The sequence below is a fragment of the Meleagris gallopavo genome, chromosome 23 (assembly GCF_905368555.1).
Source record: "Meleagris gallopavo chromosome 23, MGAL_WU_HG_1.1, whole genome shotgun sequence".
In the NCBI taxonomy this organism is placed as follows: domain Eukaryota; kingdom Metazoa; phylum Chordata; class Aves; order Galliformes; family Phasianidae; genus Meleagris; species Meleagris gallopavo.
The window spans coordinates 5518053-5536950 of NC_139426.1; the positions used below are offsets into that span (position 1 = coordinate 5518053).

The following is an 18898-nucleotide window of genomic DNA, read 5'->3' on the forward strand; positions in this document are numbered from 1 at the left end:
GAAACACAGCCGCTGAGCGTTTTGGAATAGTTTAATACGAATTTCTTCCCCCTCCCCGCATCCCGGTTGGAATCTGTGTGTATGAAACGGCTCCGCGCGGATTCCGATCACAGTGTCGGGCAGAGGAAAAGCACAACGAAATAAGTGGGGGAAAAAAAAAAAAAAGCTAAATAAATACATACACCATGTCGATGTTTTCTCAACTATTACCCTAAGAAGTCCCTTCATTTGGTGACAGCATGAGGCGTTACGGGCTTTGGTTAGCACGGATTTTTACCATTTTCAACTCTTTTCTCCCTTGGGCACATGTGGGTGTGTAGCATTGAAAGAGACCCTAAAGAACCCTCAGAGAGCAGCCCCTGTGGGTCCACCCTAATCCCAACGTGAACATACTGCCTGTGAAACAAACCAGCCTTCAGCCACAGAAGGGTGTCTAAAAATATATCTCACAGGCGACAAAACAAAGGTTTCTCCCTGCTCCCCCTTCACCCACAGCTCTCTTCTAGACAGTTTTTTATCCCTATTGGTTTGCCACAACCTCTCAGTGCTCACCAACCCATTTCTATTGGTCTCAACCCCACTGCAGTGGGGTGCTTTGGTTTGCAATCTCAAATAATAGAAATACCCAATAATGATTTCCTCTAAGTACCAGAAAATAGTTATCCTACAGCGATGGCTCAAACAAACTGGATGCAAAGGGAACTACTCAAATAATCACTGAGAAGTGGAATGAGGCCAAAGATCAGTGAGGCCTCAGGATTGTTATCTCACCATTAGAGCTCTTCAAGATCTTAACATGGATAGAGCTGAGCTGATTCAGCAGTGAAGCCCTCCTGGCTGTTCAACTTGTTTTCAGCTCTCCCCTTTGTCTGGCTATGAATGCTCCCCTTAAACTGTGGTAACAGAAGATAGGGAGGCTATTTTTTTTTTTTTTTAATATGTCTTCAGACTAATCCCAGAGATAAAGCATAATTAGTGGACCCTCATTAACTAACACAAAGCACCTATATTGCCATTGCTGCTGCTTTGAACTCTGTGATGTGTTTCCAAAGACTGTGAAGAGGTAAGGATGCAGATGATCTTCAGGCTCTTACTACTGAGTTTCATCTGGTATGACATGTAATTTATGACTCTTGGAGCCAGCTCCCTGATTGTTTATGTTTGGTATACTATCCAGAAATGATTTTCTAGTGTCCTGTATATGCTGTGGATATAAAAAAAGAGATCCCAGCTACTTGGAGAGAAAGCTTGTGACTTGCCTCCAAAGAGCTGGATTTCCAGTCCAAGAAAGCATTTCTGTAAAGCCAACCAAGCTGTGAAAGTTCAAGTAAATCGCATTTCCAAGACACAGCGGATGAAGAGCAGAATCAAAAATGAAGGCACAAAATCTCCTTCCAAATTCTACAGCAACATTCCTAGATATGACCCGCAGTATCAGAGAGGGAGATCTTCCAGTAGTGGAGTCTTAACATTGATTAAAAAATCAATATCCAAATAGCTTTGATCAATGCCTTAGAAACTCTCTGCAGCATTCCCTGTTTCCACTCAAAGTCAGCAGTGAGCGGGGCCAGGGAAAGATCTTTCCTGTGACGCATGGCTCTAGGGGTCAATAAAAGACACTGCAATATAACGGGTTCCTTTGGTGGTTGGAAGACCTTCATGGTAGTGGGTGAGGCGTCCTGGATGCATCAGAGTCCACCCCTTTCGTGGAGCTCGAATCGAGCAGTTGTAGCGCAAAAAACGGCAGCCTCCTCCCTGAGAGATACAGACCAAGAGACACATCAGCTTGGTTAAATCACCTAAGGGTCTCTGCCTTCTTTTGGCAGCTCTTCAAAAAGTGTGAGAAGAGAGCTAGGGAATCCATTGTACTCTAACATGCTCAAAAATCCCCTAATATAACCCAGTTATTAATCACAGTCTTCAGTGTGAAGAAGCCAATAAAGAAGGTTGTACCTGGAAGGCTGTGCCTCGTACACAACATGCTGGCAAACTTACCTCATAGTCTATTCCAACCCTGTTCAGAGCAATGTTAATGGTAAAGGTGGAAGCATCGTGATGGGGCATTAGGGAAGGCTGCTCATCAGGTTTGTAGCGGACCACAAAGGCTAGCTCAAACTGAGTCTGCAGGAGGGAAGAAAAAAGAGAGCATCTGTTGCAGAGCTGTAGTAGCCTATGGTTACTGAGCTGTGGGATAGGGTGTCATTTCTAAACTGCACCTCACTGCTAAGAAGAACCACAATAACACAGGAAAATATTATTGGAAAACTGTTATTTTCTGATGCATATACTTCAAGTCGTAGTTCAACATTAGTCCTCCACACCGGGAAACAGTACATGTATTGCAAGAGGATTCTAGTAGTCTTTTCACACAGCTGCAATTGTAGCAGGTGCTGAGCTGACCACGAATTTTGATGCCATGGTATTACCTACCTTGGTATAGTATCCTGGGTACAGTTTCTCTGTGATGGGTGCAATATAGTCCAGAAGAAACTTATACCATTCTCTTTCAAAGCCAATTTGGTTCATATGGATATCGATAGTTGGAACATTCTCATATCCTCCTTGTATTCTACTGTCCTGAAATTGAACCACAAAAAAACCAATGAGGATGGGCACCTTGGAATTCACAAACAAAAAGCACTTTTTTTCCTGGTAATTACCAATATGTATGAAGTTTATTTATCAGGATTTTCAGTACGATAAGCTCATTTCAAACAATCATTAAACCCTGAAGGGCTGAACATTGTCGCTCTGGTGGACAGTATAAGGACTCAGAAAAGTTAATTAACATTCAAGAGCATGGGCAAAACCATGGAGTTAATTAAGAGGAAAATTAGCAGTATTGAGGCCAGTTTCCTGGTTTAGCTGCAGGATCTGAGGCCTTCCTGGAGGAGGCACTACTGTCACCAAACATATAAGGACAAAGTTGTCACCTGGAAATTAAACAGCTCCTGTTTTTCTTACCGTATTGTCACCTGTGGACCACTTGCCATAATGCTCCATTTCTTCCACCAGCTCATCACAAGCAGTGTCAGTGAATATGGGGAACCAGTACACATCCGGGCAGGGCTGCAGAATGTGGACAGGTGAGAGCAGCAGAAATAAGGACAAGTGCTTGAGGCAAAAGGAATATGACTAAACTGACTGTATATAGGGTGAAGATTAAGTGGAAAGGGACTACAACATCAAGGATAGAAGTTTGTCTTCTGATTGATGTGTCCTACTTCCACTTTACAGAGCTGGAGATGGACTTCTAGAAAAATGATTTTGTTCTAAAAATACTCTCAGGGTCACATTTCCTTTGCATTTTAAAAGACTACAAGGTCATGCTGAACTGCTTATTTCAGCAAATGACAACAGTGTTAACACAAGTGTTCTCTCACTTTGATGGATACGAGCAATGTTTTCTTACCATTTCTACCAGTTTCCCTTTCAGAGCTGCTGTGTAGTTTTCATGGATGTACTTTTCTCTCCAGTCCTACAATTAAAAGATAAGGAAAACAGTCACTTCTGAGGGGCTTGGTTAGAAGGGCAAACAAAAGTCACGCGGTGGTGCCACAGTACTTCAAATGCTTTGAAAATCCAGATGTTATGAATTACACATAGACTGGACCTTCCTTATTGGTGAAGCTGGCTGTCAGATCCTCACATCTCACACAGCCTGCCAAGCCTGCAGAGCAGGCAGGTTATCTCACCTCAGGGTTGCTGAATATTTGCCAGAGGTCATTGTGTAGGTGACTTGTTTGGTAATTCTCCAGAGACAGTATGTGTCCAAACTGATGTCGATTTGTCAAGTACATGAAGACTCCCTGCAGAACAGAGAAAACAATCAAGTTTTGTTTCCACATCTCATATTTTTTGCGAGCAACTGTGAAATTAAAGCAGTGAACAATTTCCCAGTGACGACGACTCTGCTCAAGTGCTCATCTATTCCTTCATTGCCTGTGGACTTTAATTTTCATTCTGGATACGATAAACTTTGAAAGATTATAACCAGAGTTGGTAATTCTGTGCCTACCACCAGGCAGGGTTGAAAGCAGATCAGCTGCTGTAAGATTTGGTTCTTTCTTCTTAACTCTGTTGTCCCTTTTTAGAACAGCCCTGACTAGGCCCATGAACAAAAATTTTATCTCCATTTAGCAGTCCCTGGCTCTGGGTGGTTTCACAGCAAGACAGGAATCCTATACTGTTCCAAGCTTGCTCAGGACTGAGTAATGCTGGTTCATCCTGCCCCATACCCCAACAGAGCTGAATGACTTGAAACCACTTAATCTTGTCACCTCCACCCTGGTGTGCAGTTCTTCCCTGCCAGCACCCCTCTTCTCTACTGACCTGATTCCGCACGTTGTGGCAGAAAGCCATGTCAGCATCCAGCTTGCCACCGTGGAAGAGATCTCCCTCGTCAAGCTCCGATCGTAGGACTTTACCTTTCACCATGTAAACACTGCTGATGTAGGGAACATTCCAGAGCCCGCTGAAACACAGGGGTAGGATAGTAAGATTTAAAAGAGCAATAAGGCAGGAACTGTAGGGATGGAAGGCAGGATGGAAGGCAGCACCATCATGTCAGCAAGGCTTGCTGCAATGAGCCAACTCGGCAGGGAGAAATCTTGCCAACAGGAGTTGTCTTTTCAGGAAAAATCATTTATATTGCCCAGAGCTTTTAAAGAGTAAAAATGCCAGGGCACTGTGAAAGCAATTGACTGATATTTTATGTTTCTGCATGGGACATAATTAATGTCTTGAATCTCTTCCCAGAGAGATCAACATATTTTTTTCTAATTATTTAAAAAAAAAAAACTGAACCAGCTGAAAGGGCATAATTTGATTTCCAGCATTTATTGCCCCAAAAAAGGCCCCTCAAGAATATGAGTGAACTAACAATTGCACTTTGTGAATATTCCATTCAATGATCACCTAGAGTATTATGAAGACAATCTGACAAAGATTAAACAGCTTTGTATGAGATTTTACAGACTAATTGTAATTCACAGGTGGGAAAACACATGAGTATGATGAAGTGATTTCAGCATAGTTAGGACTCTCTACATCTTGCTCAGCTCATAATAAAATCTGCATGAAATCTGTGCTCAGGGAAGAACACTGAGCAGTTTCTATGCAGGGGTTCAGACTTCTTTCCCTCTTCTATGCCCCAAGGCAATTGTGTTCCCTGGTTTGATGATAATGCGCACCAGCTTTGTACCTGAGAGAGTGCATCAGTAAGAAATTCGCTGTATACTCACACCCTCCTCCTTTGAACAATATCCACGTAATCTTCTGAGCGGGCATAATACCCATCAGGGCTCAGTGCTCCCCAGAAATTTGACCACAGCTTCTCATGACGACTCACCAGGGGGGCAATCACCGACCTGTGAGTGCAAAAGAAAAGTGATGTTACCAAGGAAGTGAAGGAAAAGATTTACAAACCACAAGATACTGAGAGGCAGATTATCTTTCACTGGCAGCTTCTATTAACTATATTGGAATAAAATTCCACACAAGCAAATGTAAATGCATTCACAATCTCATACCTAACTGCATCCAGCAGGATTCTTAGAATACAATTTATTCCAGTGACTACTTAAAGGCAAACTTGGGATGATTTACATCCATTACCTAAAATTCAGTCATTGCAACTGCAGCAAAAAAGGACCAAACAAAAGGCATATTTCTGACATTCCATCTCCAGCACAGCTCACCTAGCAGCCTTACATGTCTCACTGATAAAAGAGCTCGTGTACTCCTTTGTGAAAGATGGCCCTTAACGACTGCTCTGACCAATGAACTCACTTGTTCTGTTCAATGAGAATCCTTAGCGTCTCTGTGTTCTTCAGAACTACTTCAGCATCCAGGCTAAAATAATAGTCACAGTCAGGATCCTTTCTGCACAAATCCCTGTAGCCAGAGAACAAGAAAAATCTCATCAACATCCACTTAGAACAGAGTAAGACAAGAGACAGAACAGTAGGACCTTGTAGTCTAAGGGTCTTTCTCTAGGTGTTAGGAAAGTGAGTTTAATGTAACAACCCAGACAGCCAGCATTGTAAAAGGACATTCATTTCAGTAGCCAACAGCACACAGTGAAATGCAGTGAGTATCAAACTTAGCCAATCATTTCCACAGCACAGACTGAGCAGATTCCCATTTATGGTTGGCCCAATTCCTGGCCCTAGTTCAAACTCACATATCCTGGTCACCAGTCCCTACCTTTACTACTGCACTCCTCCTCTTTGGAGATATGGACGCATACTCTTTGTGTAGGACTGGGCATAGAGATCGTTGAAGATTAGAAGTAAGGGGTTATCTTCCTAACAGAGCAAGCACCCAGCAAGAATTTGGTTTCTAAAACTGAAGGAACGGGGCAGATCTTTTTCCCACAATGTATAATGGGCATGGAGAATTAATGCTAGGAAAACTGAAAGAAGAGAGTAACTGAAAGACATGAAACATCCACTTGACAGTGATGATCCTCAGAAAAACCCCAGTTTGGACACAGACTGTAGCTGCTCGATATCATATCTGGTCTCTTCACTTACATGCCCAAGTTACGCGCCTCAGCATTCTCCATCTCATCATCTGGTCCAATCACTTTCATAGCAAGATATTCTTTGCTGTGCTCGTTAACAAAAGAGTCCACTTGCACTGAATGGTGTTGCTCCTTTGGAAGAGAAAAAAATAAGGGCAAGTAGGTGAGATGAACTCATCTCATACTGTTCAACATCCTGTTCTTGTGAATGTCAAAGCAGACAAGCAACAGCTCTTCTCATTTCCACATTTTTACAGCTGGATGCATCCATTATATGGGTGCCTCTGCTGATGAGTACAGGGATTGCAAAGCTTGGCAGGGTAGTCAAAGGCTGCAAAGGTGACCAGACTACAGGAAGAAGTACACATTTTCCCAGCACTTGGTAAAACTACCGCTGGCCAACTTTACTTACATGGTTGTGAATGAAGATTTGAATTCGTTGCTTTGGGTAATGGAGATTACGAAGCCGCAAGAAAAACTGGGAGAGAAACGGAGTGGGCTGCTCGATGAAAATGCCTATCAGAATCATTGGCAGAGCCTCATCCTACATTCAGTGAGAAGAGACATCAGACAATAAGATTCCATTGTAGTTGTAACACCTGTCTTGAGGGCCTGGAATAGACATCAGCCTTACCTTAATACCTGTGAGGCTGCGCAGACCTTCGTCACACACAGTACAGCCAGTCTCAAATGTCCATATTTGAGGAATATAGTTTCCCAAGTAGTTCAGCTGCAGCTGCAAAAGGGGATTTGTCATGTTAAACATTAGAGGACAGAGGAAGATCTTTGCCTCTGCAGGTTTCAAAGATCACACTTCAGCAGAACTTCATTTCTGTTCTCCTTGGACTAACAAACGTAGAGTCTGACAGTCTGAGGGCCCAATTGCACATCAATCTTTGAACCAGACCCATCTTGCTGTATGGACCTGGGGCACTTATTGTCTCTCAGTGTAAACGTACACAGTGAAAGTCATTATATGGGAAGGCAGCAACCTGATATAAACAAGTCTAAAGGGTTACTGTGGAACAAATACATACCAAATCTTCTTCTTAGGATTCCCACTTACCTTGGTGGGTCCATTTCCATGAATTATTACAGGCAGAGTGTCATATAACAAGTTTCTTGCTCTCACTCGTGCGTTTTCAAACTTCAGAACCACCTCATCTGGAAATGACATCATCATGTTATCAGAAGAAGGCATTTATAAAAATTAGCAGCACCATACCCCATTTCTACTCAACAATTGCTGAAAGATGATAGCATAGACCTGGATTCTGTGAAGCTGGACAAAGAATGTAGCTCACTGGGCTGATGATCTACACCTTCTACTGGGAAGCCACTTTTTAACAGTCTTTCATAACAGACACTGACAAACTCCAGAGTAAGGAACAGCTACTGATGACCAGGGAGGATTCAGAGCCTTCTCACCTCTGCGCACTCTGCACCTGCTGCCTCTCTTTTTCACCCCAGACAGAATTCTGCCCTCCTGGCAGTTATCATTCAATGTATCTCCTCAGTGCAATCACACAAAATTCTTTGGAAAACAGTCTAAGCACAGATCCAAGCTCTACTCTTGCTGTTATCGTGAGCACAGAAGCAAAAAATATAACATTGTCATTTTCATTTTTCACCTGACTGAAACAAAGATAGACTGGTGCAAGATAACAAAACATTCGGCAGTAATCTCAGTATAATAATTTAATCACTTTGACACAGACTGGCAAAATCAATCAGCTGATCAGAAACCTGTTATGGGTCAAGCACATGCTTACAGGCTGTATCTGGCTTCATCTCACCTTTTATGGCATTCCAGACATTGTTCTGAAGCAGAAAGACAAGGCAAGCCCTAGGCAGTGCTATGTGTTGTTACTTGCAGCAAAGTGCCTCCCATTTTCAATCTCTAAGGCTAATGCAATCTGACATGCTTGGAGATCAAAGTGGCAAGGAGGTTTAAGATGGACAACTTGACCTGCATTTCCCAAGTGAAAAGGGAAGTGCACTGAGAACCTAGTTGGTTGCACTGGAATTGCAAATTAATTCCAGAACTCTGCAGAGGCTTTTTGCTGGGGCTTGTTCTGCAGGGACAGGAATTTCTGAAATTTAATCCCTTCAGCCACTAGACAAATTTATTTCTGGTGTCAGCACGCAGTTGCATTCCAAGGAGAAATGAGCTTCCTCCCATCTCACCTAATGCTCCATTTAGGTTTTGGAAGATCCGACTCCTATGGTCTAGACTGATGTTGATATTTTCCTTTAAAAGAATGAGATGCATAAACTTAATTAGAACACTAGCATTCATCTGTTCTTCACATGTGAGAAACTTTATGCTAAACAAAGATTTATTGTATTTTTACAATTATTTTCATACTTCCCGAGCTTGAAGCCTGAAACATTCCCAGATCATCCTTATTTTCAGTTTCATTTTCACCATTTTTGATAACCTCAACACATTATATTGAGCAAAACCATACAAATAAACATTTTAAATACTAATCTGCGTGTGCCACTAACAATATGCAGCATATTGCAAGTACAATTGCAGCACAGTCACATAAAATCCATGTGTAATATGCAGGAATGCCAAGATAACAAAAACATCTGCTGTCTAGACAGTTTCTTGCCATCTATCCTCAGGTAAGGGCTCAGATACCAATGTCAAATCAGAACATAAGAGTGCAAGCCCAGCTCAAGCAATCTTTGTTTTACCCCCTGCTACAAATTGCACTTTGATTAGATTTTTATTGGACTAAAAAACCCAGCTCTGACTTAGCAGAGCTCAGTGTCCCTCCAGGCGTTTATAAAGACTGATTACTGGAAAGGACAGCAGGGTGCTAACATCCGCTGTCTTGAATGCCAAGTTAGTGGAATTACTCAGCCTTTGTATGGCATAGGGCCAGAGATGCAGATGAGAACATTAAAGGGACTGCTCAACTGTTCACGTTAAAATGGCATGAGTCACATTCAGATTTGGGGAGGTAAAAAAGTACAGCTACTCCAGCTGATTTGAAAGCACTTTCCTATTTCTAAAGATTCCTCTTGACTTCACTGTTACAGTTTCACTTCTTAATTCCTATTTGTGACTTCCCTCAGTGACAGCTGACACTGCATAACGCAGAGCAAGGGCAACAGAAGCTAAAGCCAGGACACAGGGCTATTCCTTTCAAAGCTTTCCCAAGGGTGTAGTTCCTATAATGCTAATTCTTATAAGGAAAACAGATAACTGACATCCTACTAGCCTTTTCCATGCAATAATGTCAGAGTAATAATTGTGGGGCAACGTGCACCTGACTGACTTCTTTCAAAATCAACAGGGATACCACAGGAAAAGCTTAACTACACATACTCTTTTTTCTGGATCCAAAAAGATCTTAGTGTAGAAAAGTTGGTCACTGTCATCGTCCTTTCCTTTCCATTCCTCTACAAGTTTTTTTAGGTTTGGAGCATAACCTATGAAGCCTGCAGGAACAAAAATAGAGAGGTATTTCTACCCAGGTAATCAGAAAAACTGAGGACTTTTGCATACCATACTCTCACCTTTTTCACACACAAGTCTCATTCCAGCCTGTGATGCAGCAGAGCTACACCAGCTTTCAGCAGAAGCATGTTCAGACCACCCTTCCCAACATCCCCCTGAAATTAAACCAGGATCAAACAGAAAAGCTCAGCTATCTCCTGAATAACGCCTCACAGCAAAGCAAAGACAGTGAGCAGCTTCCTATCCTTCAGATAGAATTCACAGCTGTGTCCCCTCCTGTAAGTAAAAGGTATCAGCACTGTTAGGCATTCCATCATGAGTATTTATGCCCTGTTTTCAGTTCCCAACATCTTCTGCAGATATGCTTTCCACATTTGATTCTTTGAGACTTCTTCTGAAAGCTTTCTAAACAAGGGCAAAGCTAAGAATCACTTTTGGCTGAAAGAAGGCTCTGATTCTTACCTCCAGAACCCAGGAAGCGCTTTCCATCTCGCACCGGAGGGTACTTGGCTTCCAACTTTCTGTCAGGATAGATGTAGTTCTCAGCTGAGAAGACCACCTTGCTCTTGGCTTGTTTGAACTTCTTCAGCAGTTCCGTGGGGCCTGATGCAAAGAGTACATCATAGCTAGAGTAAAAGACAAACCAAGAAAGGGACAGAAAGGAATGGAGTTAGAAAAACATGCCAGTACAAAGAGCTTCTAGAAACAGCTAATTTATCTGGAATCCCTTCTTTTAGTTCTGCTTCACAGTATTATATTTTTGTCATAATTACAGATAATTAAATTGAAGTCTTATTCATACAGGGGAAGATGTTACTTTCCACTGGAGAAGATTCCACAATATCTTGGGGTAACTTACACCCATGCTTACCAACTTTTCACTGATAATAAAACCAGAACTTCCAAGTCACAAAAAATGCTGATCTCTTCTTTTCCCCAGTTTGCAACTGTGAAGCCCTGGTGCCCTCACGCATTAAGGTTTATTCTGCCATTCCTTTATACCCACACTCCTTTCTACACTAAACAAATCCATAGGTTATGTCTTTCAAACCCTTTGGCATCCTGCCATTCTCCACGGAGCTCTGCAAATCTTCAAGAGGGATCTATAGTAGACAACAGTCACTGCATGCTGGACTCTAGCTGCTCTCTCTTCAGTACTGAATAGAACTCACCAATTCCCAAGCAACACTCACAGAACGAGACTTGAGTTTTCAGCAAGAGGATTTGTAAACTACAAACCCACTCTTGGTGAGTAACAACATTCAGAATTCCAGAGATGAATCATTCTCAACCTCTAAATGCACGTAGGCGCTCAGCGCTGCAAAGATGATCTCCCTGCCACGGGAGCTGGAGACAGATGCCAGTATCCCAGCCCTGCCTGTTGCTGGGCACAGAAAAAGATACTGAGACTACAAACAATTATTTTCCCTTTCCACATATCTCTGGCAGACTAATCTCTGGCTGTCAGGATTCAACCTATTAAAAAAAATAAATAATTCCACTAAAGGAATCCAGAGAAATTGCCCATTCTCTGGAAATACGAGCAGCCAAATTCCACCCTGGCAAAAAAGCAGGTATAATACTATCTTATTTTGTATTATACAAGAGTTGGGATCAGCCCATTGTGGTCAAACCTTCCCAACTGCCACGAATGCAGCTCTGAGCAACTCTCAGGTGACTGCAAAGAATTCAGGGGGATAAAACACAGATCTACATGCACCTTCCAGAAGCAATCTACTTCAGTTAATTTCTTCTGTCCAAACAACCATCTGATTCACTTAATGACAAATAATTCCTGATCTATTACCTTTCTGTGAAAAGGATGATCAAGTCTTCCTTATCTGCATGCTGCTTCAAAGCTGATTTCAAGAGACGGACCTTCTGCCCACCTCCTGCTGGCTTCTTATCATCTCCCCCCTTCCACTCCTCATCCAGCCCAAGCACCTAAGAGGATGACAGACATAGGGTATACTCAACAGGCCATTTTCCCAGCAAGGATCACAAGAAAGAACCCAAATTCATAGCTTCACTTGTCCTGCTAAAGCCCAGCACAAAACCAGGAGCACCAGGACAGACAGACTAGGCATACACATCAGCCTTTGAACTACTCTCTGGGATGGACTGTCAGACTAACATGCAGCACAGTAACAGAGCACTTTCAGCATCAGGGATGGGATCCTAACCTGTACTGTGCTTCAGAAATATAACAGAAAAGTGTCACAGAGTTCCAATGACCAGGAGTTACAGGCCTCATCTCAAGCCATCACTGGGGATGGAATAAGAATGCTGCATAAATGTCCACAATGACAGCATTTTTCAGCTGAGTAGCTATGTCCACTCCTAAGATGTTTGTTTTACGGCCAAGTCTTAAACACTCCACACTCTTAGGAGTGCCCATTTGAAAACTTGCTTTACCAACCACCAGTGAGGCTGCTGGCCATCACCTGGATTTTGTAGTTGAAGAACTGGGCTGATCTTCTAAAGCGTCGAAATCCCTCGGTCTGCTTGGTGGCAACAGTCAGAACCAGCAGGTTTTCTGCATGCAGGAGAGAACACAGGAGACACATCATCAACTTGCACTGTTTTCAAAACCTGCTGTTCCATCATTAACAAAAATGCTTTACTCTCCCAACACCAAGCTAAGGTAGGGATCATTAGTCTTAAAGGCACTTCACAGCTTCGACAACAGGAAGTCAACAGGAGCACAATCCAACCACTGGACTTCCCCAGCATCATACTTCAAGCTGGTTGTGAATCCAGCAATAGAATCCAGGAGTCCCAATCTTCGCTCTGTCACTGCTGTTGGTGGACAAAGGTTATGTCTGCTCTGTAAAACACGGATAGCTGCCCAGTTCCATTTTAAAACAGGCAAGGGAGGTAGCCTAGCTGTGGAGCTACCACATCCTGCTGAGAAGCAAACAGCTTGCTTACACCTCACCCAATTATCTCTACCCTGTACAACGCTAAGCGCTATAGGTGTTCTCACTGCCCACAAAGCTTCGGCCCCAGAAAGAAAACAGCTTCAAATTCTACTTATTTGCTGCCTGGATTTTCTTGGCAGCAACTCATATCTGAGACTCAGAGAGAGGGGGAAAAAAAAAAAAAAAAAGAAAGCATGGATGTGGCTATTGTTTTACTGGAGGAACAAACTATCGTAGGGGACAGAACATGGCAAAGGTGCTCAGAAATGTCAGCATTTGATGGAACAACCCCAAACTAGCTGCAGTGCAAGCAAGACTGTCTTTCTGCCTTTGTATTTATGCAGCTCAGATCAGAACTTGATCCTGAGTATAAAAGGGGAGATGCTATAAAGATACAATTTAATTGCCCAAGTAATGAGATGGAAAAAGAAAATGTAATGTACAGAGTGGGGTTTTTGTGCTGCTTTGGAAAGCTAGAATTCTATTCTCTCACAGAGAATTTGGAGGAAAAAAAGTAGAACCACTGTAAGATACCCACTTGGAAGTCACCTATTTAGTGCAACTGGCTTCCTGCTCCCCACAGAGCTGATCTGTTGTCAGTCAGTGTTGACAGGGTATAGAAAAACCAAAATTCTGCTGAGTGTCATTATTCCCCCCCATGGCTGCTCCAGTTTCCTACTCCAGAGGCATTTTCCAGATTTTTTTCATAAAATGAATTTAGTTCTGCCATCGCTTTCATCTACATTCTCCTCCCAAATTTGTTTCTCATTTCCAGTCCCTTAGAAATGACAAAGCTAAATCCTAAAGTTCTCTTCCTAAAGTTTCTCCAGTGTACCACTGAAATATGATTTTTATGCGGAGGCCCTCGTTTCTTAATTGTAATGATTAAATGCTATATTTCATCTTAATACTTTTACTTAAGCAGGAATTTGTATAGGCTCTGGCAACAGTGTTTAAATACGAATCCTGACCATCTGATTTTAACATCAGAGAATACTAAGAAATTCTGAAATTCCGTTTTCTTGGCTTGAGCAGGCTTCTCTTGGAATAATGATCTTTTTCAATGGATCTACCAGATGAATCCTCCTAGTGCACCCAAACTGATACTGACTGACCTTAGAGAGGAAGGATCCAAGAAGGGTCCCAGGCAGACCTGACAAAGTCAGCAGAAGTTAAAAATAAGGTAGAAACTGCTGATTAGGATGAAAGAGAATAGTCCCAAAGAAATTCCTAAAACGTTTTACCTGCATCAGAACACGGAGAGACTGAGAACAGTCAACAGTGAGGTCAGATCTAACTGCATCTCTTTAGTCGTTTAAGCTCAAAGGGAGTGATAAACAAAAGAAAATGAATCTTGCATAAGCACAACTTTAAAGGCAGATTTTTAGCTGTATGAAGTGCATTCCTCATTCAGCTCCTGCAGCACACTGCAGTTCTACGCGCCCTGCTCAGTCACAGGGTGCAAATAAATGAGTAAAATATGTATTTCCCTGGGGAATGTGTTAAAGCCATTAGTGTTTCTAGCTACATGATGGCATGAAGAAAATCATGGCAGCTTTGCTAGCTCCGAGCTTGCAGTTTCTGAGAAAATCTCTCATAGTGCCAATGAGGAGAAGAGCAAATGCGGGCTTGTCAAAAAGGAATGTCAAGACAAACATCAGACCTAAAAGGAGAGGAGATGCCCAGGTATCTCCAGTGAAATAAACCAATAATGTATCTTTTGTGCCACCACACGAGAAAGTAACCAACTGCTTATATGTTGCTCAATAGCAGTGCCAAAAGTTTGCTGGAGCAGAAGCCGGGGCAGAAAGCTCCCCTGGATGCACAGGAAGCGGTGTCGCATTTCTAAGACAGAAAAGGTTTTGCTGTGCAGCACTGGTGCATGGAGAGCCAGCACAGATTCTGCTACCCTCGGCATCTGAGCTCCAAATTACAGATCCCCTTCTCCTTGCTGTTCTGGGGGGGTAGCACTCAAAGAGACATTCAGTTCAGTTTCTCTTCCGGGCAATCTCTGCAGTAGCAAAAGCTTTCCATCCCAAGAGACATTCCTTCAGCCCAGTGTTTGAGGCGCTGTGCTGAGCTATGCTGCCTCCACTCCTACTCATTTAACCCTTTTTTCTCTTTCCTAATGATTTTGGTGCAGCTATGCACAGACAGAGCAGCGAGCCCTTTTCATTCTACCATCACACAGAGGGACTTTGAAACCTCCAAAAGCAGTCTCGTGCTTCCCAGTTTTCCACATAAGAGTTAATTTTCACACCCAGAAGTGGCACCTATTCTGTTAAGCTGCACCCAAAACTTTTCAGGCCACACTGACAATAAGAAAGACATTTAATAATGGTACAACTGCAAAATACAAACAGTGTGGTTCAATGAAGAACGTGCTGGACTAGGAAGCAGGGCAGCTGGACTGTACCACTCTGCAACAAGGAATCAGTCTTGCTGTCCCTCTACTTTGCCATCTGTAAAAGGATAACAAAGGACATTTAAGACTTCTGCTGTTTGAGCACTACAGATGCCAATCATTCTAAAGGAACAAAGTCTTAGTAAGGAAAGTCTGATATCGACATCACTGTGAAATGATTGGGGTGGGCTTCTGAGTTTTACAAGCTTAGCAAAAATCAGCGACGAGTTCAGCAACAAGAAATTGTACAGTTGTTTATTTCTGCCCTGACTCTACTGGGAGAGCACAGCTGCAGTTCAGGACATGGAATGAGTTTATCCCCAGGCTACGCTTCGTGAAAGCTCATTGTGCGGCTTCCTGTAAAGATGGTGTCCAAGAAAATACTTTTAGTACTGGGATCAAATAGAAAAATCAAGTGCACAATTTAATGAAATATCCATTTCCCAAAGTTTTTAGGTAACAGTCCAACTGAAAACCACAAATAACTAAGCTTGAAGCTTCTGAAGAGATTTAAAAGAACTTATCAGGGAGAAGATAGGTATCACTATTCTCGCATTGCTCTGGAGAAGCTGAGGCACAGACATGGCAAGGCATTTTTTCTGAAACCATCAGAAAACAAGAAATTCCAACACTCTCTTCCTAAACAACACACCTCACTATCTATTCCCAGCACCCCATTTAATATCAGTGTGTTCCAAGAACTTGCTAAAAGCCCAGATGCTGTGAGGTGTGTAGGGGAAGCAGGATGACACCAGGACTCGTTTCTCACTCGCGTTTAGCTAACATTTATCCTAACTGCTGCAGTGACACTGCTTGCATTGTGCTGGTACAGCTACAGCACTCCCAGCCCTCCATGGGTACATGTTAAACACATTAAGGGAAATATTCTAGGTAACAAGATGAAATCTCCTCTTCATTGCTACTTCTCTAATGAAGATAGAGATAATTATCCAAACATTTTGGCTGAGTGACAATGTGTGAATCTCTTTGTCAGCCTGGCTGACACTCAATGGCTTCCCTAATTCCCTACTGTTGTACCAATTACTCCTCAGAGCGTGTACACGGATGGACACAAGGATGTTTTAGGAGCACCATGAATCTCAGGGTGAGAGCTCAGGGTTCTCATGGCCAGCCTACGGATCAAAACGCTCCGTTACCTAATTTTTGACCTGTGTAAGTTCCAAAGCAGCAAGGGGTAACCCAGCTGGGATGCAACCATGGGACTTTATCAACCCGAAATGTTATCCAAGGCTCTCCTCGCACAACTCTGAGCAGCCAGCGCCTGTCTGATAACTGAGGCACCTAGGAAGCACGTGCAGAGAGCACCCACCGCATCTGGTGCGCCAGCTCAGGGCTCAGCACCAAGCTCCGGGTGCCACCCAGGAGCTCAGATAACGCAGTAAGCATTGGCAATGCCTCTGAGCTGCCCGTGGAAGCTCCGGGCGGTACCGGCACCACCAGCAGGGCTGCCCCGCCACCAGCCTGGCCCCCAGCTCCCCGTGCAGTCCGCTCCGACCCCCTTCCCCCCTTACCTTCCTGCTTAGAGCCGCCGCCACCCTGCACCCCGAGCAGCGGCAGCACCACCCAGGGCAGCAGCACCGCCGGGGGCACCATGGAGGCGACTTCCCCGCCTGGATCCCACTACGGAAACCGACACCGACCGCGGGCGCTGCCTACGGGACAGCTTTCAGGCTCTGCCCCGCTCCGCACAGACCCAGCCGGCAGCCTTTGCCACGCACCAGACCCGCCCGGCGGGGACGGACGGAGGAAGAGGGGAGGGTGGAGGGGGGCGGGGGGGGGAAGCGGCTCCTCCTCCCCGCTCCGGCCCCCGCAAGAGGCGCGGAGGCAGCTGGGCCGGAGCCGGGGGAGGCAGCAGCAGCAGCAGCAGCAGCAGGAAGCGCTGGGGCCGAGGGTTGTGCGAAGCGAGAGCAATGAGAGCAATGCGGGTCGTGCAGCCGCGCTGATTTCACGTGGGGTGCGCGGAGCGCTGCTCAGCCGTGCGGCAACCGAGTGCAGCAAGCGTTAATGAAACACGTTCAGCCAACGCGGGGAAGCGGGAGCTGATGTTCGGCAGGCTTCAGTCTGGGCTGGGCTGAGCTTCGCACAGTCACTAAGCGTCAAAAAATGCACTGCAGAAATTAAGCACAGCTCGGGGCACTGGAAGCCGTTACTAAATGCCTTCTTTTCACCTGGGATCTCATCGGTTTCCTTCTGGAATACAAAATCTGCTGCCGTGATTTGCTATGCTGCTGTTCTCCAGCTGCATCTACTTCCTTCTCTTACATTTCACTCTCTTCGTGCTGGGATTTCTTGTTGCATCCCCGATGATTTACCCACGCTTCACTTCCTATTTGTTTTGCCTAACTTTGAGAACAGGCAAAATGAACCCACCTTATAAAATGATGATCTTCTTTAAAAGAAATGGGTTCGTGGTCATTTTTATATTGCAGTGAATGTATGGCTCAGTGCAGGGAAACCCTGCTGTGATGTGAGCCCTCATATCAGCTGGACTCGGGGTAGGAAACACACAGCTGGAAACACAACATAGAAGCGTAAGAGCATTTGGTAGGCATTGTCTCAGTTACAAGAAATACACTGCAGCTGTTATTCTCCATGCTTCCTCACAAAGAATACCCGTTTTTTATTTATTTGCTCATTGAGAATAGTCTTGGTTGTTTTCCAAGCACTCTTGTTTCCACTCCCTCTCCCCGGAGTAGGAATTCCCTCCTAATTGCCAGGCAAACGCAGCAGTTCTGAAGCTCAATTGATGAACTGCAGGCAACAACCCAAGGAAATATCAGTTTTCCCTAAAATGGTGATTTCAAGAAACTTACTTTTTCAATGCTGCCAGTTTCACTAGCGGGAAAAAAAAAAAAATCACTTTCACTTTAGATTTCTGCTGTACTTTGGAAGCCCTGAAAAAGTTCTTGATAAATCTTCAGCATTCTCTACAATCTGTGGGAGCCACAGCAGAGGTGTTCAGCTCTCACCTTCAAAGCTCAGACACAGTGCTGCGACTCAGGCTATAGAGTTGTAGGAATATGAAGTTTCTCACTGAAGGCTGTTCAATCTCTCTATTCTAAAATGAAAGCCGTTTTGCAGGCTAGGAGTCGTGAATGCATCATTAATACCACCATCCTCCGTCTGGCCCTATCTGACAGCTTTGTTTGCATTCTGCAGCCCCGCCAACCCAGCAAGCACACTTCTTTCTTCTTTCTGTGCTTGCACTGCTCTGTGTGCTCAGGCTGGAGTCGGTGCCTGGCTTTTTAAACAGAAGCAGCTGCCAGTGCAGATGTTCCTGAGTACGTGCAACACGTGCTCTGAGCAGAGCTGCAACTTCCTAACAGCCCAAGGGAGCTCAGCTTTTAAGGCAGACTCACAACACACCCACCCTCTGTATATGTGATGGATGAGATCTAACACATTAATGTGCCACTCCCCATCTCCCCCCCCCCCAAAAAAACGATCCCTAACCTAAAAAAAAACAAATCTCATTGGCAGGGAATTGGGAAAGGCTCTGTTCTCCTTTGCTGAGCTGCTCCCTGTGCTGAGCCGTGCAGGAATTTCACACT

At 44.0% G+C, this 18898-nt stretch overlaps 1 protein-coding gene across 1 annotated transcript; it reads right to left on the reverse strand.

Annotated features, from left to right (window-relative positions):
- Positions 1 to 13: 13 nt before the first annotated feature.
- On the reverse strand, positions 14 to 17104 carry PLOD1 (procollagen-lysine,2-oxoglutarate 5-dioxygenase 1). The gene is made up of 19 exons (XM_003212324.3): positions 16859 to 17104; positions 12446 to 12537; positions 11809 to 11945; positions 10464 to 10627; positions 9870 to 9982; positions 8714 to 8777; positions 7593 to 7690; positions 7161 to 7262; positions 6939 to 7070; positions 6537 to 6658; positions 5791 to 5895; positions 5244 to 5369; positions 4333 to 4474; positions 3696 to 3809; positions 3413 to 3478; positions 2965 to 3069; positions 2431 to 2577; positions 1996 to 2121; positions 14 to 1755 (listed from the first exon to the last, which is right to left on the reverse strand). The coding sequence occupies exons 1-19, from the start codon at positions 16938 to 16940 to the stop codon at positions 1600 to 1602; spliced, it is 2193 nt and encodes a 730-aa protein (XP_003212372.2). The 5' UTR covers positions 16941 to 17104; the 3' UTR covers positions 14 to 1599.
- Between the last annotated feature and the right edge of the window lie 1794 nt (positions 17105 to 18898).